A 23,314-nucleotide genomic window follows, 5' to 3' on the forward strand; every position below is an offset into this window, starting at 1 on the left:
CTACCTTTTTGGGTCAAATACTCATCGAAATTCTCTGTTTCAAAGCGAATGGTTACTGGTTACTGTTACGACAATGGCTTACTTAAGGTTTGCATTGCACGAGATCATGAGAACCAGTCATCCAAATATTTACATCATGTTATTCGTTCTGTTGATTCGGTACAAGTTTGTGTGAGACCAACAAAAACAATATATAATTTAACCAAGCGGAATGTTAATGATGGAGAATTGCAAGTTTGCTCGTATCAACTTTTCTTTACAAACCAATGCGGCGACGAAGAAACAGCACAGCAGATTTTAATGGTGCCCTGGAAAAATAATAGCATCAAGGTGAATGACTTATAGCTTCAAATAAATTGAACAGACTGGATAGAGAATTTTACCATAGAGGTTGGCTTTTGTTTCCTGATCGTGTATTCTCCTCATCTCTTTGTGGATCTGTATGGACAAGTCTTTGGAATTTTTCAGACAGGGCTTTGTAAGACTGAATCTCTGTTGGTTCGATTTGGCCAATAGCAGTTTTTAAGTGTCGCATGCTTATTTCCTCCGTTTCAAGACTCTCCTGATTGATAAAAGAATGTGAGACACTTGCGAAATATTTCAGGCTTTCCGCTGAAAATAAGGACTGGTAAACTAAAGAAAAGAGCTCACTTCGAGTGCAGCAATAGCTGCTTCTCTGCATATCAATGATATGTCAGCTCCTGTGTAGCCTTTGGTAATGGAGGCAATTTCCTTTAAACAAATATCAGAACTGCATGGGATTTTACGCAAATGGATTTTGAGTATTGCTTCACGATCAGCTTCATTAGGAGGTCCAACATATAACAAGCGGTCAAATCGTCCTGAAAATTTATAACATCTTCAGTTTCACCAAACGAACTTTCAAATTTGTTTGTGAAATTCAAAAGAACCAGAGAAAGAAAGTAATTGACCAGGTCTTAGTAGGGCAGAATCGATCTTGTCTGGTCGGTTTGTAGCAGCAATGACGGTAACACCAACTCTTTGATGCAAACCTGATTTCGACATTTAAGCAATCAGGTCTCTGGCAATTTGAAAACTACATCTAGTATCAATCATAAGGGTGGTTGTTACTAACCATCGAGCTCCACAAGAAGTTGGCTCATAACTCTGTCTGAAACTGAAACTCCATCATTTTCTTTCCCCCTAATGGAGGCAAGACTATCTATCTCATCAAAAAAGATAATGGAGGGGGCATTTGCTCTTGCCTTTGCAAAAAGGGACCTCACCGCCTTCTCTGATTCACCAACCCATTTGCTGAATAGCTCTGGACCTTTGACAGCAAGGAAATTGAGCCCGGCTTCAGAAGCTACTGCACGTGCCATAAGGGTCTTGCTACATCCAGGAGGACCGAACATCAGTATCCCACTTGGTGGCTTTGTACCTATTCTCTTAAATGCGTCCTGATGTTTTTGAGGCCATTCTACTGCTTCCATTAGTTGATTTTTCACCTCGTTTTGGCCACCAACATCTTCCCAGTTAACTTTAGGAACCTCTAATATCACCTAAAAGTTTCACACCAATCAGCCATTAGGATGAGATATAGTTAAGTGTGGTTTACCACTGGAGCATCTCTATATAAAACGCTCTAGGTAACAGACATCTGAATTTTCAAAGAAAACTACCAAGAGGCTGGACCACTGAAAGTTTTACAGTTCCTACCCTAACCAGAGGAAGTGACCAAAAAAAAAGCCAGTCATGTCGACTGAGTTTGCACCCTAACAATATATTGATATAGGTAGTGTCATTCATGCAATTTGATATATGACATGTAAAAAAGCGAAGAGGTCATCATCTTAAGTAGATCAGAAAACCAGAGAAAATGAGTCAGAATGAGGGAGTAGCTCATCATAAAGTCAGCTAAATTTTCTAGGAGGAAATGACAATACCTCTCGCATGGCACTAGGTCTGATTTTGGTCTTAGCATTTTCAAAATCTTCAAATCCTACACTTAGGGTATGTTCTCTTTCTTTGCTAAGCATCTCTTCAGAACAAGAGTTGCCACTGTTTTGAAGATTATCTGCTACTAGGGAGACTGTCCCATTTAAACCCAATGAATGCGGAGCCCCTGAAGTAGTGGATGAAACAGTGATACATGACGATGCAGAATCCGAGTTCTCAGATGATATGTCTGACAAAATTGTCGAGGACTCAGCAATAGGTGCTTCTTCAAGAGGCAAATTGCTAAAGGAGGATCTCTGATCAAGATGCCGCCTCAAGCAAACAAAGGCTGCCTCACAACACAGTGCACACAGATCTGCACCAACAAAACCATGTGTTGCCATAGCAAGCTGTTCAACCTGGATGTCTGAAACTGAGTGCTGCATCCGACGGAGAATTGTGTGAAGTATATCGGACCGTTGTGCAGAAGATGGTACACCTAAATTATTTATGAAATATATACAGTATTAGGGAGTAAGAATCTGAACTATATCAAGGATGGTCTGCCTTCCACAAGGTCCTCGTCTTACCAATTTCAATTTCCCTGTCAAGTCTTCCAGGCCGTCTAAGGGCAGGCTCAATGCTATCAGGTCTATTGGTTGCAGCAATTACGACAACGCCATCACTCCTACTTATTCCATCCATTAAATTCAGTAATGTAGCTACCATCCTCTGAGACAATTCCTCACCTCCTTCTTTCCGGGCAGGAGCAATGGCATCCAAGTCATCAATGAACACCTTTACAAGAAACAAAATTCACAAGCAGCTACTAACTTAGTATAATAAGATATCTATTTTTGGAGTAATAAGTGAATATCAAAAGATCTCAATACTCAGTTAAATAATAAAAAGGATAGTGGAAAACTCTAACCACAGCAGGTGTAGCATTGCTAGCAGATCTGAAAACCTCATCTAAAGCTTTCTCACTTTCGCCCAAATACTGGCTTATAATCTCAGGTCCATTCACAGGGAAAAAGTTGACACCAGAATCACGGGCGAAGGACCGAGCCAAAGATGTTTTTCCTGTGCCTGGAGGTCCATGAATAAGCACTCCCTTTGTAGGTCGCAAACCAAGACTAAAATGAGCATGCCAATTATAAACATACAAATAATTGTAAGTAAAAACAAAAATCTAAGAAGGTTTAATATTCACAGAAATTAACAGATGGACTTAGCCTTGCTAAATGAAGATGTTCTTAAAACTAGTAAGGCAGAACACCAACAGCTTTCATCAGGCAAAAATGTATAAAATACTCATTTTTATTGGCTAGACAATATTCTCAACCTTCCCAGTGGTTCAACAAACAGATAAATGAGTGCGACAACAAAAACTTAGGTGGACTACATAAAGATTTTTTCTAGTTTCCATGCATGTTTACTATTACAGTTCAATTTCAATTAGACAATCACTTTCGCTAATACTGAGTCGCCTAATTTATGTGCAGTGGTGAGATAAAATTCAAACTGCTCAAATTACTGCAATAGTTACCTTGATAAGGAATTCTTTGTGGACGAGGAAACAATTATGTCCCTTAAAATTGCGTATTCTTTAGAGAGACCACCTAACTTTGAGATTTCACATCCCACATTTTCTCCTTCATCGTCTTCATCATACCGCAGACCTTGCGCAGATCTTCTCTCTCGAATTTGAGATACTAAGTCCAATGTATGATGGAGGTAGATTTTAGTTTCCTGATTTATCATAAAAGCACGATTTCTACAGGATGTATCAGAAGGGATTTTATCAGCTCTTTTGACACAGAATATAAAGATTTCTGAGAGAATTGGCACAGCAACGAAATTCCCATATAGCAGGCTACAAGGGTAAAGCCACGAACTTGCACAAATCTGCAGAAGTTTTTTCGAACTTTCATTGCTCAACACCTCTCGTAGATCAAGTGAACTTTCAGATGGAAACTGCTGCTTGGTACTGAAAACAGAGTCATCTGTGATTGGTGAAGCTGGAGATTTGGGGCGAGGAGAGTTATACTTTAGCAAGTTTGATGGTGTCTTAGGAGTTGAATTCCCATTTCCGTTCTGCTCGTAAGAACTTTCAAGCTTCTCCTTAGAAAGTAAATCCCTTTTAGCTTGTAATACATTCCTGAAAGGAGTCAACTCCAAACACAACTCTTTGCAGGCAAGCAGTGAAAGCTGGTTGACATCTTTATCATGTGATCCAACATATCCGTTGAATTGATCACTTAAAGAAGGTCCGCTAATAGGATAAACAAAAACAGTCCTGCCTGAAACAGGACAACCAAGCCCATAGCAAAGATTCACTGAAATACGAACAGCATCCTTCAAAACCTGCAAGAATTTGAAAAAATACAAGAGAGTTAAAATCTTTCATCCAACCAAGAGAAAAACAAAATATCAGAACGCAAAGTTCGTTTCGAATCAGAATCATCAGGACCTTTGAAGAAGAGAAAACAGTGGCGAGCACAAAATAGTTCCCTGGTTCATCCGCAATGCTACAATCGTTGTCATCATCTCCATATTCAGCTTTTATCGAGCTGAGTGGGAAGTTGCTCGTGAATCTACTCTCCGGAGAAGCAAGTGATACCTATCATTAGCATTTCAAAGCTTTAGAAAGAATCAAAATTCTCATCCAACGAGTGTCAATCTAGTATGAACAGCTCAAAAAGCAGAAAAGCTTCAATTTTTACCGATACAGTGGAACCAGGGCTGAGAGAAGCAGCGACCATCGAACTTTCCGATAGCCAAATCTTAGAACCTCTGATAGACTCTGCTGCAACATCGGCTACTCTTCCAATAGTTGCAGATTTCCCGATAAGACTAGGAAACGCAGCTGACGCTTCTTTAATACTGCGCCTAAGTTCTTCTTCGTTGATGAAATCAGTATCTCGACTTGTGGTTGAAGACGCCGGAGTTTTGGGAGACGCAGGCGGTTCCGAATTGGATAGCCGTGATGGCGTCCTCGACTGCTTCTTCTTCGAAGGCATATATAGCTTTTGCTTTATCTACTACACTCCGGAGTAAAGAAAAGAGAAGAAAAACAAATCTTGTTCGTTCCCCCAGTGAGTGTATTACAGAACGCCGGCGACATTCGCCGGAGATAAAGAGAGCCTTTAATTTAGGGTTTAATTGGGTTGGTTTTAGAAATTAGTGAAACAGGCCCAATCTCTTTCTTTTGACTGTATAAGCCCAAAGCTCAAATGAATTGTCTTAATTGTTTGATGATTTGTCTGAACTTAAAAAAACTCAAACATCCTTCAAAAAGCATCCTTTAATTACGGTTAGGGATCAATTTTGTTGTTTATCCCTTACTACTTTGGATTTATTAATTGGACAAAATAAAAAATTATTCGCATAAAATATTCTCTACTAGTGTTAATTCTACACGAAAACTGGTGATATAATCATATAGAAGTATATATAACAAAAATCATTAAAATTAATTGGATTCGGAAAAGTTGTGCCAACTATGATTACAGTGGAAAGTGGAAACGTCGAAGGTTTTGTAAGAGTTATAATTACGTTGATGGTTTTTTATTATATGGTTGAAATGGATATAATAAAGTGATTCAAATCGTGATTGATACATGCACAACAAGGTGAGCACAACACAAGCACTTGGTACCAATAATAAAGGGAGTTTAATTTCACTTATGTTCGTTCATATCTTACAAATCATTCTCTTTAACTGGAACTTCCCTGAAAGAATTGCCTTTTGAGACCATGAAGATGAACGTCCATGGCTATTTCCTAATAAAAAAATGTTTTATGGCTATTTATTTAATTTTTGTCTAACATTTGGTTATTCTCTAATATTACCCTATTTATTATATATAATAAAATGTTGATAAACTAGAAAATTAATTAATAATAATAATTGCTAATAAACTGAGTGAACAAAAGCATTTGTACTAAATTTATTTGAAGTTGTTGTTAATCATTCTCATAGAGTAAAGATGATAATTTGAAAGAAGAACACTATAAACTTTATTAGATCAAACTAAGGAAATACAAGGTCTCCTCTCAAGAGCTTATTAAACTCTCGCTAAGTTCCATCCATATCTTAAATCAGTCTCTTCACTGAAAGAAGTTCCTTTTTGAGGCCAGGAAGATGAACGTTGACAACGTAATGCTCCCAGTCAATGCCTTTGATATCGAACCCAAACATCTTTCTCTCTTTCATTGACATCTCCTCTATCAGACTCGTTGTATTGGTGTCGTCAAGCCTGGTATATTTATTATGACTTATGGGTCAGTACTAAAATCTGATAGCTGGTATAATACAAGAAACTAATTCTCACAAAATAAAAACTCATACCAGTTGAAAAGTGGAGGAAAAGTGTCAGTTTCTTGCACTCCTTTCCGAGGCTCAAAAGTCTACCAGGTCCAAGAGCATTGACACTTAGTGCAGAGTCGTATCTGTTCATGTTTGTTTGGGTAGCTAAGTCAAATATTAATTACATTCATAGTTTGCAAAGCGATAAAAGAAAACAGAGCAAACACCTGTCGTCAAATGTTGTACGACCACCACAACTGATAATGACATCAATTTCCTCACTAATCTTGTCTCTTATTTCAGATTCCATCCCTAGATTGTCTTCTCCAATGTCTCCAATTACTGGAATCAACTTACTCTTCATGAAGGCTTCGTAAGAGCTCCCGTGCATTTGCTTCAGAAGCTTGAACAGATCCGAGCTTATAATCTGTGTGGAAGAAGAAAGGATACAAAATATGAAAAACTGGTAAAAACATAAGCTGAGAATGGAAATGTTTATTCAGAACCTCATCACAGAGTGTCTTTTCGGCTGATTCTTGATTTTTGGATCTCATCAGAAGGTATACCTTCCCAATCTCAGGACTTGCTCTCAACAATTTCTCAATCAACAACTGTAGCAAAGAACTTTATTTCCAACCCAGACGCAGGTTTACTTGTAGAAGAAGAAAACTCTAATTTAGGTTTTTCTTACCTTTGCCAAGAAACCCTGTTCCACTCGTAACGAGGTAACTTTTCCCTTTTAAAAAACGGACGATTCCAATTCCGTCAGTGTCACTACTTGTTTCTGCCTCAGGCCTCTCTAACGACGTCACAGCTTTCAGAGACGTCTCACGAGAACAACATAAAGTACGGACTCTACGAGTCGTCTGTGACAAACAACGAGCCAAGTAGTGAGCTAAGTGGTAGTTAGGTTTGTCTGAGAAAGAGGAGACGAAGTTGACACCATTCAATTTGATACCGTTGCTTGCAGTGAGGAGATTTGTAGTACCCATTCTTTAATTTAGTTACCAACAACAAGAGTAAACTGAAAGCTTTTCATTTGTTTTGTTCGGAGGGCATTTATATATATAGAGAAATTTACCTAGAAATAATAAGGGTAGGAGGACTAAGGTTGAGCCTTGTCCATTTACTTTTGTGTACCGGAGCTAGTACGAGACTGCCGACCAAAAATTGGAAAAAACATTAAACATGTGTAATAAACGGAAACATATTAGATTAGGGTGTGTAAATATGTTTAACTAATCAAAGATTAAAGGTGAACGAACCACTGGATTTGTCGGTTTGATAAGGCCTTGAGAGCATGACTTTGTGTACCGGAGCTATTTTAAAAGAGTACGAGACTGCCGACTAAAAAAAATGGAGAAAACATTAAACATGTGTAGTGAACGGAAACTTATTAGATTAGGTGATAAATACATTCAACTAATCAAAGCTGAAAGCTGAACGAACCACTGGGTTAATTTGTCGGGTTGATGAGGTTTTGAGAGCATTATATTTGATGTACAATTTAAACTATGATAGCGTATGATGTACTTTATAATAACACTGATGAACAGAATTTTGTCAAGTATATTTCTAAGAAGATGAAATAACAATACATATTGGTTAATAGTCAAAATACATAGCAATATGATAAATCTAATTAAGCCTTCCTATATTAGAAAACGAAACTATAATTGTTGTTGTTCTATTTATTACACCCAATCTTTTAAAGTGGTGTTTTAGTCTTAAAAAATTATTTCATTTTAAGTGATGTTTTCAAAAATATTTAATGTATTTAGTAATTTTTGACTAATCATATTATGCATTATATTTTCTTATTGGTTGAATTTATTGTATTTAATGATTTTTTTTTGTGAAAAAAAGAAAATTATATGTTCTTTTTTAATTTGTGTGTAACAACTTTAACCTTAAACGTCACTTAAAAAGAAACGGAGAGAGTAACATTTTATTATACGCTAAAAATATTATACTCAATGATCCTCGAAACCCAAATAAATATTCATTTTGGTAGCTTTAGAATTCCTAAATATCGAAGATTCTCTACACCAAAAAGAATCCCTCAAATGTCTCGAGAAAAAAAAAAAGTTGTAGAGATTATAAACAACAAGGATGGGTTAAGAGAGTCGTCTTCTTCTAAATATCAATGGTAAAATGATTTGTTGGATCGTAGTCACAGTGCCACTCAACTGGTACCTATCAACACAAGTCACTGAAGTGTCAACAAGCCCAATAGTTCTATTATGAGACAAAGAAGCCCATGTAATTAGGGTTCTCTATCAATTACTATATTAAGTTTTTTTTTTTTTTTGGTAAAACTTACTATATAAAGTTGTAACATTATTGTCTAGAATTCTTAAGCTCGTTCTACTATTGTTTGCTCTTGGTGACAACCTTAAGTTCTTTACTTATATCTTTTAGTTTGCATTTTAAGAAATCTCTTCATAGACTATCTAATCTCTTAGTTTAATTGATCTCGATCGTTTGAGCCTAAATCATCTTGCTTTGGAATTGCTCACAGTACCAAAATTGTCAGTTTGTGTTGAAGCACGGGATGTCTAATTTAGAAGAGATGAATGCTCTTGTGGTGGTTGGGAGTTTATGGAAACGAACTTTTTGTGGTCATAAATGTTATTTGTGCTGACTTTGCCCTCAACGATTTTTCAATCAACAGTGCAACAAACAATATTTCAATCGGATAAATCAGTTTACGTTGATATGATTAAGAAAGAAACTCTGTTTTAGATTTTTCTTTCTTTTAACCTCTAACAAGAAAACCATATTTATTTTTTAATCATTGGTTTCTAAACACGTCTAAAATGTAATGCTTGCAAGTGATTACGGCTAAACATATTAATCCCTTAGTGTGCATGTATATAAGCTTTTAAGAGAAAGAAAGTATGGAAACAGGGACTGGTGAATGTGTTGTGTATTGACAACGAATGTGAGTGTAAGAATTGTACTCAGCTATTAGCTAACTATAGATTAGTACATGTTTAATTCTTGGTTACATAAGAAGTACATATTCAATTATTCATACATGTCGATCGAGGTTTTGATGTAGAGAGACAATAAACAAAAGAAATCAAGAAAATACATAAATAAACAAGAAAGAACCATTCTTTGTACAATATAACTTACTCATATGACTCGCATCACAAACCCTAATAAATCCATGTATAGTTTTTTCTTTCTATTTCTTTGGTGGTTAAATTTATGTATGGAGATCATAATGATAATTTGATGAAACTGAAACCCCTAATAAAAGAAAAAAAATCGGTAAGATTTCATCAAATAGAATCGATGCTTCCAAAGTCATTGACATTGTAAAAAGCATTCGAGAAAAACCCTGAAAAACCTGCCGACATCTGAGGCAAGAACATCTCTTCCCCAACCAAGGGCTCGTAACAATCACCGACTCCACTACCATCGAACGGCTCCTGAAGACGTGGCGCAACATCCTCCGGGGTAGAGACAGCGCACGGTGGGGGAGAAGGGTTCTGGTCAGCGGAGGAGGTTGGGGAGTAGTAGATGGAATCCGGTTGATCAAGATCGACGGCGTCTTGTCCGGTGAGTTCTTGAACGAGCTCTCTGAACTTGGAAGCACAAGTTTCGACTCTCATGGGGTTCGAGATGTAACGGACTTTGATGGGTTTGTTGTTGTTCGTCTTCTTCTTATGCTTTGGTGATGATTTTCTTGAGAGAGGAGATGGTTTTCTCAGGTCTAAGCTTGAGGTGGTGAGAAACGTCGCTGATGATGATGAATCCATGCTCAGGTTTCGGGAGAGAGAGAGAGAGAGAGGATTCAGATGTTTATGTGTGTTTTGATTTGTATTTTCAGTTAATAATTAAGCTTTGGAGGATGATATATATTTATATAACGTTTTTGTTTTTGTTTTTGCTTTTTCATTTGGTTATGGAAGGTGGGAGGAAATTAATAGGAAGGAGACTATTATATAGCTCTAGGGAAAGGAAACAAACGTAAAGAATGACGGCGCGTGTAACGCACCTGTTTTCTGATAGGTTGGATGACTCGAAATATCAAAGCTTATGGGAGAGTTGTAGCGTGTGTATCTCAATCGTTGGGAAAAAGTCGCGTGGTGATATAAGAAAAAAAACAAAACAAAACAAAAGAGATAAGAAAAAAGAGACATAAACTTTTATAAGTGGTGAGCAAGGCGAGGCGGCGGCTGCGGTCTCATGGGGGGGTGGAGCTATCGTTAAAGCTCGTCCACGTGAAAACCACCACCACTCTCTCAAATTAATGACGTCTTTTATGACATTATCATTACTCTTCCGAGGTTACGTCACTAAACCGGTCATGCTACTTGTGAAAAGTCGCGCGCATAAGTTTTTTCTTTTTTTTTTGGGTTTCGTTTAAATACGAAAAAGGTTGGAACAAATATAAAATTCCGTAGTACGATATTTCTTTCTTGTTGTTGTGTATAATCTATATAATGTATAGGTGGTTGTTTGAGAACTGATTACTTTTCAGTGTTAACGCGACCATAATCAAAACTACTATATAACATACGTTGAGTATAATTAAGAAGAAACCATTATTGTTTCAACGTTTTCATATCTATATGTCATTTTACAGTACTCTTTTTGTTGTTCATACTAATGTATATAGATGAAAACTGTAATATATATTATTGAGCCAAAGTACAAAAAGAAAACCATTACGATAATTTAAAGAGAAAATAAAGAGATAGAAACGAAGGGGGTCCAGGGTGGGCAAGTGGGAAGAAAGCAAGTAGCATCAGTGTGGTCTCCCTATCACTCTGTTTAATCTCTTCTTTAATTTGTCCTATGTAACTATAGAAAGATGAGTGATTAATATAATGCTTAATTAACGTGTGGTTTACGGCGGGATTAAAAAAGCCAATATATATACATACACCTATGTTCGTTTTATTATACGGTTTATTGCGATAAGAAAAAACGTAAAAAGAAAATCTTGATTTATTACTTTACTGTAGTTGGCTGATTAGAACAAGAGGATATATGATAACATAAAATAAAAAAGCATATTTTAAAAAGAGAGGGATCTTCTTCTTCATCCCTAAATATATTTCAAAGAAAGTCAAGTCACGTGTATACGTCGTAGTCGTAGACCAAGACCCCTCCCTCTCTTTCAAGTTCTCCTGACAAATCCATTTAATTTCCCCCACTTTATCTCATTGTCGACTTTTATTTATTATTAGAGAGTATCACCAAAATAATACGATTACTTTCTATTGCATAATCTTACCTTTATTATATTCATGAAACTCCTATATATATATGTATATATGTATGACTTCTTATTTAATCATCTCTCTCAAGCATGAAATGCATGATGTACCATTTCAATTGCAGGAGACTCAAACTCGAATCTACGTTAACTAATCATCTTCATTAAATGGTTGAATTTATCCCCTACTTACTTGTAAGAGCATCATTATGGGCATAACCCCAAAGATGGTTCTTAGTGAATATTTAATATATTTATAATGTAATAGTTAATTTTAAGAACCAAAGAAAATGTGATAGTTATTGGTTGAATCTGTAACTTCCTTAAAAACATATTAATAATTTTTAAAATTAATTCAATAAATAATAATTTGAAAATTATATATAACAAACTCAAGAGTTTATCTCTGCCTAATCTTTCTCACGTTTGTTACTACTTCACGTTTGTTACTACTTCACGGTTTTTCTGGATCCCCCAAGGTTGATTCATCTTCCTCTATGACCAATATTGATGAGCCTGCAACAAACTCTGCAATATCTGTTTTTTTTCAGGAATAGATTCCCATTCCAAGACTGGCCTTTCCACAAGTATGCTCCTTTCGCAATGGTTAAGCCTACAAATCCTTCTGTTCCTACAACACCCTTTTCTTCTGGAGCTGCTGCTGAGGAAGAGGAATCTGAGAAGGTGCCTTCTTCTCTCAAGTTTAAAACCAAATAAGAGAAACCTAAGGAACTTTTCTATAAAGAAGAAACAATCATAGTATGAGCTAATAAAGACATGGTATGATCAAGATTACCTGTTGTGAGCTTACAAACACAGCAAACCCATTGATGAGATAATGGAAGCTATAAAGCTTTATATACTTCTCTCCCTTCAATGCATTTCTGAGCAAAGAGTCATGAGCCTGAGCAATTGCTGATCTCCTTGATCTCCAATAACGTGATTTTGAGATGTTCCTATATTTTAACAAGAAAAGGTAAATTAACACCAGAGAAGGGATCAACACAACAAAAGAGTGAACCTTTAGACACAAAGTCCAATTTCTAGTGCTGTTCAAAATAAACTTCCAGTTAAGTGAATCATACAATGCATGTACCTAAAAGTGAACACATTCTAATCCAGTGACTGAGTCCACTAATCAAAAACCTTAAAATTCAAGATTGTAAAGCAAAATGAGACTACATTTTGCCAAAAGCTTCTTAACAACATCACTAGCAATAGGTTCCTGTGGAAATCCATACAAAAGAAAAACACGTTTTACCAAATTGTACAAGTTAAAACCAGGTGATGGAGGAGAAATTAAGAAACTGAGAATCTGTCTATGTTACTACAATATGACTATCTTTGTATAGGTGAGTGTGAGACAAAGATAACATATGAATCATGCTTTTGATTCTCATTCTGGTGCCAAGAACACTTGTCTCCTTACTGATTACGTTTCCGTATCTTACTTATATTCCATAAAAGAATGGATAAGGATACATTAGAGACCACATACATGTGAACCCTTTATTGATAGGGTTATTAACCCAAGAAGTTTTCTCCTCCGCGTTCATCTTCTCCTCGATATACCTCTGTAAATCAGAAGAAAAGAGTAACTAAATTTACTCTATCTCAAATTTCCGACAGTATATATAATCTAAGAAATTGATATCATTCTCATTTCCTTACAGTAACAGCCATATTTTGATGAGGCTGTATGCCAGATAAGACAATACTCATTGCCTGAAATATACAAAGTGAAAATGCATCAATTAGTGTGTGAAGCAGGAAAAAGAGGGTCACGAGAAATCTACGAACGAACTACCCAATTCATCAATTGAAAGAAGACTTAGCCGCAAATAACCCAAAGAAGCTCGGTGCGGAGATTGAAAACAATCTCAAACACGACGGGGACAAGCCAAAGCAGCAGCGTCGCTAGAAAGAACTGCCCACCCCCATTCTTCTTCCATCCTGTGCTCCCAATCCCGGTCTTCCCCATAGAAACCCCTATCTCGTGATAAATCCGGTAAAGTTGAACCCTAAATTGGATTGGATTGGCTTTTCTTTGTTAGCAGCAAGCTCCGATGATATCTATTCCAATTTTGGCGGAAGATACTTACGATTTCGACGGTGTGAGAGAGGAAGAGAAGTCGAATCGATCTGGGAGAGAAGAATGAAAAATGAAAAAGGAAAAATGTTTTTATTTTTACAATTTCCTAACCACTCACAACGAAACATGTGGCATAAGCAACCCTCTCAAAAACATCTTAACATAAACCCGGATGCTTCTTCTAAATCTACTGTTTTATTATTTTTGGTTTTGTTTAATCATATAAGGGCCGACGGGTTAGCCCGATAATGATGCCCTAAGGGGTACTCTCAGAAATATATGTCATTTTAATAGTGCAATATAATTTTTGGCAATTTGTTTCAAGAGAATATATCTAAAGGGGTAAAGATAGTTGTAAAGATTACAAACACGTGTCGGGATATGGGTGATGAGCGAGCACATGGGTTGACTTCTAAGTAAACGGATTCAAACGACTTTTGCTTCGTTGTGGAAAAATAAATGTATTTAACTTGTTTTTTCTGTTTAAAGTAATTCGATAAACCCATAATAATATATCATGAAATCAATAAGGTTAAAAAGCGAGAGAATCAAGTCCACATTCAACGGAGACAAATAATTAGAAAGTAGCAGAAACTAGTAGAACAAAGTTGAATTTATTTTTATTAGAAATTGCAAACGTCGTACGTACTAAAGTATACACTATCGAAAAATCATGTATACGCAATAATTATGACGAATGCAAAAAAAAAAAAAAGTATACATGAGCTCCGATTTTAGTCTTTCTTTCACATATCTTTATCAGAGGAACATGCATGGCCAACACAATTAACACGTCCTTCTTCTTCTTTTTGTTTGTACGTATGGAAGCATCATATTTCTTAATCTTTTTTTGTAAAAGTAAGCATAATATTTTTTCAAAAAATCAAATATACACAACTCCTTAAAGTTATAGGTCTTGCGAGTCTTTTATCATATAAGACGTTCGCTTTCCTTTATGGAAGAAAAATATCTTATATTGTAAGTTACAATTTGTAACTCCTTAAATTTTAAAATTTTATCATAAAAGAAGAATATATGGTCCAGCAAAAAAACCAAAGTCCATAATTTAAAAAATACTTGTTCGCTGATATTTATTTGGCAAAGACATTGGGCACAAGCACGCCAATGATAGATGGACAAATGGTTAATCATGAAGACATGACAATTTATTGCTGAAAACGTTATCATGTTTTGACAAAAATAGGATTTGATCATGTTGGGCCAATGCCAACCATGTCGAGTGTATGTATGTAAAAAGCCTTTTATGAAGTCAGTCAAAAAACTCCATGGTCCACAATATTAACGATGCTTGTTATGTTTTCATAATATGTATCAACTATCATCAACTCATGTCGAAGACAAAGAAAAAACACCTAACTCATTTTAGTACATATGAATTCTCAACCAGCCCATGCAATGCTACTAAATGGGCTTTCTGAGTCTCATTTTGTTAGCCCATTGAGTCTCAGCGTCTCAATCTGATTGAAGGAATCGCACCGAGAAAAATATCTTCGTCGAACCCTAAACTTTTTTTTCTCCCCCCCCCCCCCCAGGAAAAATGGAGTGATCTTTCTGTAGAGAGATACGAGATACCGATAATTTCACTGTTAAATTGGAGAGTGTTGAATTATTCGGAACCAATCTTCTCGTTTTGTTCGATTCGATCTCTCAATCTTGTAAATTCTGCTGCAAAGTTTCTTCGGTGAGCAAAAAAAAACATCCTTTCAAATTTCGATTCTAGTCTCAGCCTTTTGTTATTTTTTCTCCCATTGGAATCCATTACTAATCGTCTCTAAGTTGTGTAGGTGTCAAGCTCAATGGATACAGAACTGAATTCACCTCCTCATGGTGATGGCGATACCACGGCTGCTTTCCGAAAGCCCTCTAATGATGGGGCTAGCAGAAAATATCGCCACCGAGCTTTAGCTGACGATGGCTCATCTTCATCTGATGGTTAGTTCGTATCTCAAAAATTCTCAATTGTTTACTGTAACATTAGCGTATTTGATTTTGGTTACAGCAATTTAGGTGTTCTTGTTTTTGATTGCATCATGTAATTGTGCATCTTAGTGGCCTTTTTTTCCGTTGTGTTTACTTTTTCAGCTCTAGCTTAGAATTGTTGGTTCTTCTTTTGTAGAAAGTCCTGAACGTAATCAGAGTCATCATTCTAGGAGAGATATTAGGAAAGACTCTGAACCTCTTCAGCCGAGGAAAGAGGATAAGCGGGAATATGAACGCAGTCGATACGGTAGAGCTGATTCACACAGACACGATAGGTACTCTAGAGATAGTAAATATGGATCCAAACGTGATGAGTACACCAGACATGAGCGTGATGCACCTCGCTCTAGCTGTGATTCATGGGGTCTCCGTAAATCTGACCGTAGAAGAGCAGAGACTGAACGTAGTAGTAGGTCCAGAAATGATCCAGACAGACGTGCCCGTGATAAGTATAGCAACTCTGGACATAGTGTCAATAGTGATGATAAAGGTGAAGATTTTTCATTTGGTACGAGATACGCAGACTCAAAAATGGAGGATAAAGGGAAGGATTATGTGCCAGGGAGAGATTTTCAAGGCGAGAAAAGAGACTCCCGCTGGAATTTTGGTGACCGCCATTCCCGCAATGAAAGAAAGGAACATGATGACCCTGAGATTAGCAAGGAGAAAGATGTTCATGTCAAATCTCCAAGAGATCGCCCTGATGGGAAATGTTTGGCAACTGAGAATCGAGATACACATTCTAAGAAACTGAAGGGCTTCATTTCAGAGAAGTTCACTCATGGCAGTAGTAATGGTAAGACTCTTGATATCAAATATTTCTTTGTGTGTTCATTGTTCAATACGTCCTTGCTTTAAGTTTTAGTGCTACCGCAGAAGAGAAGCAGACATCAATCTTAAAGCCTTCACCTGGTGATGTTGATGCTGCCAAAGTTGCAGCTATGCAGGCTGCTGAGTTAGGTAATAATACTTTATGATGCTATGGATTTTTCTCTTCATTTAATTGACCTCCTTTTGGATTTGAATTGTCCTTGTTTTTACATAGTTATTATGATCTTGCAATCTGATACTAGTTAAGTTGAAAGTTATGTGTCATGCCTTATCTAGTTAACATTGTTTTTCAATTGAAAATGCTAAATCCTACTCATGTCTGCTTTTCCCTAGTTCCTACCTAACTGTATTCCTCAATGTTACCAGTGAACAAAAACCTTGTTGGAACGGGTTACCTGACAACAGATCAGAAGAAGAAATTATTGTGGGGAAAGAAGAAAAGCACAGCAACGGAAGAGGTATTAAAATGAATAATGATGACCCTTTGGATATGTTAATACAAATGTAGTGATATAAACTGTAAACTCAAAATTTTCTCGTGTTCCTACTTTTGCTTATCTCCTATTTAACCAGGTTGCTCATCGTTGGGATAGTGCCAGTGCGCTAATTGGTGACCCTGAACGACAAGAAAAGTTCAACAAACTTATGGTAAATCTCATCCTTCTTCCCCTAGTTAAATGTTTTGCATCTTTTGATTGTCTTCCTTCCTCAGTGATGATCATGAGTCCCGAATTATGCAAAGTTTTATATTATAAAAGAATTGCGTAGAAGATTGGACTGTGTATAAAGTAATACTAACACATTTTCAGAGTCTGAGGTTGCGTTGGTGCATCATTGTAGGGTGTGAAAGCGAGTACAGTAAACCAAGAGCAGAACCTGAGCGAAGTCGAGTTGGAGAAGCAGAAAGAGTTGCAGATAGATTTAGAGAAGCAGTACACAGCGGGATTAAGGAGGAGAGATGGACGAACCGTAGGGTTAGGTCTTTGATCCTCGTTGGTAAATTGCCATCGTACTCCTGTCTCCTTGGAAGGAATCTTTTGGCATCTCCTTTTTGTTGTACTCTACTACTCTTGTTGAAGCCCGTAATCATGATTATCTCCATGTGTGTAAGAATTAAGTTCAGTAACCAGGTTTTGAGTTTAAATCTTTTTCACCAACAAATAATTCTCTTATTATGTTGCTGTGTCGTTATCGTTGAAGTTTTTTTATTTACCCAAAATGATATTAAGTAAAGTTATCGTTGTTAATTTAATAAACGATGCAGTTAAGAAATTCAGATTCAAGTTAAGCTTTGAAAGTATCTTAACCTGAATCTTCTTAGAAGATAACGTGGAGATTGATTAGGTGAAAATCTCTCAAGTTAACTTCATCGCAAGATGAAGCAACAAATTCAAAATATCCACAAAATTCAGTTTAAACTCTCACAAGCAAATTTAAAAACACTTCAAATGTAACATCGATCAAGTTGGATATCCATTTGCAATTTTCTTTTTATATTCTAAAAGTCAAAACATGAAATGGAAACTTTTGTCGTTAACTATTTTCGCATCAAAAAGTTTGTGTCGCCAAACCTGTAAGAAATCTTCTGGATTATTCTCTTGCTATAAGAAATTTTATTGGTACAAATTTGAGTTGTGTGTTAAATTTGCCAACTAAAAAGTGGAAACTGAAATAATGTATTTAATTAAATTAATGTTTATAATTTGGATTCTGAAGTAAATGAATTGCTGGAAACATCCTTACTCCGAAAGAAAGAAAGAAAGAAGATCAAAAGGTTGTTCATTGTTGTAGCATCGATCTCTAAATCCCAGATTGATTAATTCGTCAACGATCTTTCTCACGCCGATTAGTTCTTCGTCGCCGCCCAACTATTCACACGGCGAAGATGAACGGCGGTCCTTCCGGTTTCCGTAAGTATCGTCCTCCATCGCTTGATCAGTTTCTTCTCTGGGATTCCCACTCGTTGTCGATTGCTGAGTGTTGAATCTTGTCGATTTTGCAGATAATGCTCCGGTGACGAAAGCCTTCGTCATCACGAGCGCTCTTTTCACTGTCGTCTTCGGGATCCAAGGTCGTTCTTCTAAGCTTGGTTTGTCTTACCAGGTATCCGCATTTGGTGTCTTGTATTGTGATTTCGTTACTCGTTTTTAGATTTTTCTTAAGGATTTACTTCAGGATTTGCTGGGTGGACTAGGTGGTATCCCCTTTTGTTCGATTTTGATATTCTTGAACATTTTGCTCTTCGGTACTTAATGTGGTAGTTCGCTAACTTGCGTCTGATCATCTGTTTGCCAGTAACCTGACAGCTGAAAGATAATTGATTCTATCTTCCCAGTTTAGAATTCGAAGTTGTTTTTGAGAAGTGGCTATGTAAATCTGATATCTCAAAATACAATGTGTGATTATAACCTTCTTCCAAACTCGTTGCAGGATATTTTTGAGAAGTTCCGGATATGGAAGTTAATCATGTCAACTTTTTCCTTCTCCTCCACACCGGAATTGATGTTTGGATTGTATTTGCTATACTACTTCCGAGTTTTTGAGAGACAGATTGGCTCAAATAAGTACTCGGTAAGTGATGCTTGTAGCTCAACTCTCTTTGCTTGGTAGATAAATTCTCATGTGTTTCTGTTTGTTGCTATGCTTGGCAAACTGGTTACTAGAAAGGTTTACTTGTGATAATTTCTTTTCAAGTTCTTAAAAAAATTCCACTATTTTCGTATCCATCCTGCTTACTAAAGGTTAATAAGATAGTGTTCGTGCTGCAGGTTTTTATCTTCTTCTCAGGGAGTGTATCGCTACTACTAGAGGTCTTTTTGTTATCACTGCTTAAAGGTACCCATCATTCTATTTCAGGACAGCCTCTTCAAAGTCTTATGTCTTTGGCTTATTAGTTAGGATTTGCAATAATACTGGCACCAATACAGGTTACAGTAAAGAATTTGGTTGTTGGTTTGTAAATTAGCTTTGTTACCATCCTACAAAAATTATGCAGGGATAAATACCCGAGGCAGGATTGAGGTGTTCTGAATTATAATGTATCCATTTAAGAGCTTATGAATAATTCTCACATTACTGTGACGATCTTTATTAGTTTCCGTATCCATCCTGATATTTTCTTCCCTCTAATTTGCATGAAGATAGTTTACTGGATTTTCACCTGGTCCATGATTTAGACTATGTGTTTCAGTTCATGTGTTTTAATTTTTGGCGCGTCATTATACATTTGTAAAACCTAACGTTACTAAAGAATATGTTTACATTGTATCTATTCATTAAGATAACTATCTGTTGTTTCCTTTTCCAGATACCACCACAAACTTACTGACGTCTGGACCATACGGCTTGATATTTGCTTCGTTTATACCCTTCTACTTGGACATTCCTGTTTCAACAAGATTTCGAGTATTTGGTGTCAACTTCTCTGATAAGTCATTCATATATCTTGCAGGAGTTCAGGTAAACAATACCATAGGTTAAATTGTATGTTCCTTACTGTTAATGTAGTCTTCTTACTTCTTAGTCAGTCTGATAATCTACTTGGATTTTATTTTTGCAGCTTTTACTATCTTCTTGGAAAAGATCCATTTTTCCTGGAGTTTGTGGCATAATTGCAGGTTCCTTGTATCGTTTGAACATCCTTGGCATCCGCAAGGCAAAGGTTATATACCTTTCTAACCTTTTCTGTAGGAATTAATACATTGTTATTTATCTCTCTGTCAGATTGTTGATTTCTTAGCTTTATCTCTAGAGTAACCTTAAATTTATGTCTCAACACATCACAGTTCCCAGAGTTTGTGGCTTCGTTCTTTTCCCGGCTTTCTTTTCCCTCCTTTAGTAACTCTCCTCCTCCAGCACCAGGCAGGAACATTGTTGGAACTATATCACCTAACACAGGGCGCCGAGCAGAGGCGAGTCTCTATCTTAAATTTGCTCAGTAAAAGTTGTTGTGCCTTCTAGTCAAACTCTTAGTATCAGCTAAAAAGCTTCTTTGTTTACAGAGATCTCAGCCAGCTCCAATGGCATCAAGTGTGGAGCCATCTGAGGAAGCCATAGCTACATTGGTATCAATGGGCTTTGACAGAAACGCAGCAAGACAGGCGCTTGTGCATGCAAGAAATGATGTCAATGCCGCCACAAACATCCTTCTCGAAGCTCAATCCCACTAATACAAAAAGAGTTTTACTCTGATTGGGAAGAACCAGAAACATTGTTGAATCCAGTTTCAGAAACACAACAGTTGATGAATTCTTCGGCTGTCATTGGACCAACATGTTTCAGCACATAATCCGGCCAAAGATCTGACCAACCTTCTCGTTTTGTGTTTTTTAGTGTAGGAAATTGCATAGGTTATGTAGAACAAATTTGCGAGTTAAGATAAATACTGAGAAGCTCATCTATCTGTAACTTCAAGACTTCAAAAAACACAGATCTTAATGCATTTACACAATCCTGCCTTGAAGCACGAAAACACCTCAACTACTCTCCTCTTGTTTTCACGTACAATGATTTAACTTTACTACAAGAATGTGGAAAGTGATAAGACTAACGTTTGGATCCAGTTTGAGTAGATTTCGCAATGCAGCCTCTAAGGCACAAACTTTAGCTCGCTTCTTCTTTTCTTTTATCCATTGTGTACACTGGTATTTCCCAGTTCTTGTTCTTTTTTGGATCATCCGTCAAGGTGAGATCCGTTTCGTACTCTCTAAAAGTTTTGAAGTATGTTTTGGCTCCCATCATTACCAGTCTCTCCAACATGAATAACTGGTAATTATTCTTGATTATAGGATCCAAAATCTCGCTAAAATTCGATGAATAAGCCAGTTTGTACCTGCAGTATAAGCAAATACGACGACATTTCACAAATGAGTCTGGGTATATGTATAAGCTTGCACACCTTAACTTAACCAAAACATCTAAAAACAGAAGGCTCTGCAAGTATCAGATAAAGTGTAATGTACCTGATGGCCAGAGGAGAAAAAAATCCAGGCGTCCTCTCATTAGAACCAATAAAAAGAATCCTCCCTCGTGGGATCTGCTTCTCTATCCTGCGAAGGATAAACTCCGGGCGAGTATCTCTGTCTAGATGAGGAAACTGAATCCTTTCAACTCCGAATCTGTCTTTTCTGGTTTTCAGTTTGTCCCCTCGACGAACGTGGATGGCATCATAATCACCAAGTTGTGCTTTTATCTGTAACAACACCAAGAACTTGTTCAAGCTTAAAGGCTTCATCAAGATGCAGAGTAAACAACAATTGGTTACTAATCTTAGTTTGCAAGAGATCTGTCAGAAAATAGCGTAAATATTGTTCAAGATATGTATATTGGTTAAAGGAAGCATTCTTCCATATACCTTCTCTGCGGCGTTTCTCAAATTTGAAGCTGCCATATTAGGAAGAAAAGAATAAGGAAGCATGACAGCACTACGATTGCTTCTATCTTTGCACTCGACGAACCTACACCAAAATGATCAACAATCTCAAAGGAGTTCAAGGGGGGGGATATAAAAAACTTAGACGAGAATAAGAAAATTGATGATTAATGAACTGACTTCCCAAATGAAGCTAAACACAATTTCATCAGCTTGATCATAATCCTGGTCTCAAAGATTCAATTCCCATAAAATCACCCAAACGAAAAGAATAAAGGAAGTGATTACCATGCAAGAGGACTTGCAGTACGGTTAATGATCAAGAGATTTGAGTAGTGACTCTCTTTTAGTCTCTGTCGACTGACTCCGCGAACATGCGCAATCCCTCTTTCTTCCAACTTCATACTTGTGGATAGAACTATATGCCATGTTTTGGAGTTGTCCAATATAACCGGTATCTTCTCAGATATGAGGTCAATATCATACAAGGAGTCCATTGCACAAGAGCTCCCTACCCAACTAAGAAATAAAAAAGCAGCCCTTGTGTTGAGAAACAGACACTAAACACATTCCCCAAGGTTGAAATAGACAATGCATATCTCTAGAAGACAAACAAGTCAAGCTGGTAACAGAACTCACCCTTCCTCAGTACTTTTGTTTTCCGATCGATTGAGTATGCCTTTCTTATTATGTATTGGATTGATGCACATCCCAGAAGGCATTACAAATGTCCTGCAACAAGAGCATAGTTATTGAATTGATCATGTCCTCCTCCTACACTAATCTCATCCCCATAAAGCTTCAGCATTTTTCCTAGAAAGCCTAAAGACTCAACTTTTATCACACTGAATCCAGAATTTGACAATTTCACAGCTAAATTTGAGTTACCTGTTAAGAAACATGGCTTCTTCAAGTGCACACCTGAGACTAGATTCCTGGTGACCCAAGCCAGCACAGGTCTCGCAGTTTTTGCCAGGACAGTCGATTCTGTTTCCCCAATACAAGTACTTCTCAGACAACGTATGCTGTCTCTTACCACGAGGTGACCACACGAAATAATCTATTAGGGTTTGTTGAGATGGCAATCCCAATTTGCCGGTGGAGATCACCGAAGAGAGCAGGAGGAGGAATGCGAACACAACTATACATAAAAGAACAAGACGTTGAGATCCACGAGTGGGTTTCGTTCTTTGAGCTTTGCTTATTGTCGCCATTAAAGTGTTCAAGACTGAACAATGCGAACGAAGAAGAAGAACAAAAGTCCTTGTCGACTGTTAAACACAGAAGATCCGATCTGAAGAACAGTCACGGTGAGAGTCTCCGGTAGCATAGAGAAGTGGCGTGGCGTATCCCCAACGCTCGTTTGAGCTGATCCAGAGATGGCTCAGATAATGCTTCTCGCTTCTCGGCTTTGGCTGCCATCAAAAGACTGTCTCGAGCTCGACACGTAAAGTTTGCCGCACAACGCCTGAGCAAACCGGTTTAATCAATACCGACCGAATTGAAATGGCAACAATTTTGTTTGCAGCAATAGATTCGGTTAATCTGGTAGACCAATCTCTTTAGTTCAAT

General features: G+C 37.1%; 6 protein-coding genes and 1 long non-coding RNA gene across 9 annotated transcripts; 2 read left to right on the plus strand and 5 right to left on the minus strand.

Annotated features, from left to right (window-relative positions):
- Positions 1-104: 104 nt before the first annotated feature.
- Positions 105-5,018, minus strand: LOC17885174 (calmodulin-interacting protein 111). Of its 2 annotated transcripts, none has more exons than XM_023782047.1 (11): positions 4,626-5,018; positions 4,373-4,522; positions 3,449-4,266; positions 2,834-3,035; positions 2,490-2,697; positions 1,908-2,398; positions 1,097-1,523; positions 933-1,013; positions 652-842; positions 384-562; positions 105-308 (listed from the first exon to the last, which is right to left on the minus strand). In XM_023782047.1, the coding sequence occupies exons 1-11, from the start codon at positions 4,920-4,922 to the stop codon at positions 257-259; spliced, it is 3,096 nt and encodes a 1,031-aa protein (XP_023637815.1). In that variant the 5' UTR covers positions 4,923-5,018; the 3' UTR covers positions 105-256. The 2 variants fall into 2 exon arrangements, with proteins under 2 accessions (XP_023637815.1, XP_006290433.1); XM_006290371.2 differs by having other exon boundaries at positions 2,831-3,035.
- Positions 5,019-6,122: 1,104 nt separating this feature from the next.
- LOC17887346 (fatty acyl-CoA reductase 6, chloroplastic) lies at positions 6,123-7,203 on the minus strand. Its single transcript, XM_023783446.1, has 5 exons — positions 6,917-7,203; positions 6,718-6,835; positions 6,439-6,638; positions 6,254-6,354; positions 6,123-6,161 (listed from the first exon to the last, which is right to left on the minus strand). The coding sequence occupies exons 1-5, from the start codon at positions 7,201-7,203 to the stop codon at positions 6,133-6,135; spliced, it is 735 nt and encodes a 244-aa protein (XP_023639214.1). The 3' UTR covers positions 6,123-6,132.
- Positions 7,204-9,475: 2,272 nt separating this feature from the next.
- LOC17885240 (sigma factor binding protein 1, chloroplastic) lies at positions 9,476-10,120 on the minus strand. The gene has a single exon (XM_006291910.2). It carries the CDS (start codon positions 9,979-9,981, stop codon positions 9,502-9,504), a length of 480 nt encoding a protein of 159 aa, XP_006291972.1. The 5' UTR covers positions 9,982-10,120; the 3' UTR covers positions 9,476-9,501.
- Positions 10,121-11,766: 1,646 nt separating this feature from the next.
- LOC111830548 lies at positions 11,767-13,693 on the minus strand. 2 transcript variants are annotated; one of them, XR_002833962.1, is made up of 5 exons: positions 13,550-13,693; positions 13,119-13,468; positions 12,946-13,021; positions 12,244-12,403; positions 11,767-12,138 (listed from the first exon to the last, which is right to left on the minus strand). It is a non-coding gene; the product is annotated as an uncharacterized LOC111830548 (long non-coding RNA). The 2 variants fall into 2 exon arrangements; XR_002833961.1 differs by having other exon boundaries at positions 13,119-13,687.
- Positions 13,694-15,091: 1,398 nt separating this feature from the next.
- On the plus strand, positions 15,092-17,464 carry LOC17887116 (transcriptional regulator ATRX homolog). The gene is made up of 7 exons (XM_023782360.1): positions 15,092-15,241; positions 15,345-15,492; positions 15,677-16,336; positions 16,417-16,500; positions 16,738-16,829; positions 16,945-17,019; positions 17,212-17,464. The coding sequence occupies exons 2-7, from the start codon at positions 15,357-15,359 to the stop codon at positions 17,356-17,358; spliced, it is 1,194 nt and encodes a 397-aa protein (XP_023638128.1). The 5' UTR covers positions 15,092-15,241; positions 15,345-15,356; the 3' UTR covers positions 17,359-17,464.
- A 667-nt stretch (positions 17,465-18,131) lies between these two features.
- On the plus strand, positions 18,132-20,823 carry LOC17887090 (rhomboid-like protein 20). The gene is made up of 8 exons (XM_006291530.2): positions 18,132-18,281; positions 18,374-18,474; positions 18,802-18,942; positions 19,140-19,206; positions 19,679-19,830; positions 19,931-20,032; positions 20,157-20,282; positions 20,373-20,823. Exons 1-8 carry the CDS (start codon positions 18,257-18,259, stop codon positions 20,538-20,540), a joined length of 882 nt encoding a protein of 293 aa, XP_006291592.1. The 5' UTR covers positions 18,132-18,256; the 3' UTR covers positions 20,541-20,823.
- On the minus strand, positions 20,754-23,144 carry LOC17886894. Its single transcript, XM_006291184.2, has 6 exons — positions 22,631-23,144; positions 22,382-22,474; positions 22,031-22,261; positions 21,725-21,827; positions 21,333-21,562; positions 20,754-21,202 (listed from the first exon to the last, which is right to left on the minus strand). The coding sequence occupies exons 1-6, from the start codon at positions 22,954-22,956 to the stop codon at positions 20,974-20,976; spliced, it is 1,212 nt and encodes a 403-aa protein (XP_006291246.1). The 5' UTR covers positions 22,957-23,144; the 3' UTR covers positions 20,754-20,973.
- Positions 23,145-23,314: the final 170 nt, after the last annotated feature.

The sequence above is a fragment of the Capsella rubella genome, unplaced genomic scaffold (genome assembly GCF_000375325.1).
Source record: "Capsella rubella cultivar Monte Gargano unplaced genomic scaffold, Caprub1_0 scaffold_5, whole genome shotgun sequence".
NCBI classification, from domain to species: Eukaryota; Viridiplantae; Streptophyta; class Magnoliopsida; order Brassicales; family Brassicaceae; genus Capsella; species Capsella rubella.

Coding starts and splice junctions, on each gene's coding strand:
- LOC17885174 (XM_006290371.2), bottom strand. CDS start 4,922: ATGCCTTCGAAGAAGAAGCAGTCGAGGACGCCATCACGGCTATCCAAT. Junction 4,267..4,372: donor CTGTTTTCTCTTCTTCAAAG/GTCCTGATGATT, acceptor AAATTCTTGCAG/GTTTTGAAGGATGCTGTTCG. Junction 3,036..3,448: donor ACAAAGAATTCCTTATCAAG/GTAACTATTGCA, acceptor TGCTCATTTTAG/TCTTGGTTTGCGACCTACAA.
- LOC17887346 (XM_023783446.1), bottom strand. CDS start 7,203: ATGGGTACTACAAATCTCCTCACTGCAAGCAACGGTATCAAATTGAAT. Junction 6,639..6,717: donor AAAAGACACTCTGTGATGAG/GTTCTGAATAAA, acceptor TCTTCCACACAG/ATTATAAGCTCGGATCTGTT. Junction 6,162..6,253: donor TTTCCTCCACTTTTCAACTG/GTATGAGTTTTT, acceptor TAAATATACCAG/GCTTGACGACACCAATACAA.
- LOC17885240 (XM_006291910.2), bottom strand. CDS start 9,981: ATGGATTCATCATCATCAGCGACGTTTCTCACCACCTCAAGCTTAGAC.
- LOC17887116 (XM_023782360.1), top strand. CDS start 15,357: ATGGATACAGAACTGAATTCACCTCCTCATGGTGATGGCGATACCACG. Junction 15,493..15,676: donor TGGCTCATCTTCATCTGATG/GTTAGTTCGTAT, acceptor CTTCTTTTGTAG/AAAGTCCTGAACGTAATCAG. Junction 16,337..16,416: donor CACTCATGGCAGTAGTAATG/GTAAGACTCTTG, acceptor GTGCTACCGCAG/AAGAGAAGCAGACATCAATC.
- LOC17887090 (XM_006291530.2), top strand. CDS start 18,257: ATGAACGGCGGTCCTTCCGGTTTCC. Junction 18,475..18,801: donor AGCTTGGTTTGTCTTACCAG/GTATCCGCATTT, acceptor AACTCGTTGCAG/GATATTTTTGAGAAGTTCCG. Junction 20,283..20,372: donor ACACAGGGCGCCGAGCAGAG/GCGAGTCTCTAT, acceptor CTTTGTTTACAG/AGATCTCAGCCAGCTCCAAT.
- LOC17886894 (XM_006291184.2), bottom strand. CDS start 22,956: ATGGCGACAATAAGCAAAGCTCAAAGAACGAAACCCACTCGTGGATCT. Junction 22,262..22,381: donor AACAAAAGTACTGAGGAAGG/GTGAGTTCTGTT, acceptor TTTATTTCTTAG/TTGGGTAGGGAGCTCTTGTG. Junction 21,828..22,030: donor ACTGCAAGTCCTCTTGCATG/GTAATCACTTCC, acceptor ATTTTGGTGTAG/GTTCGTCGAGTGCAAAGATA.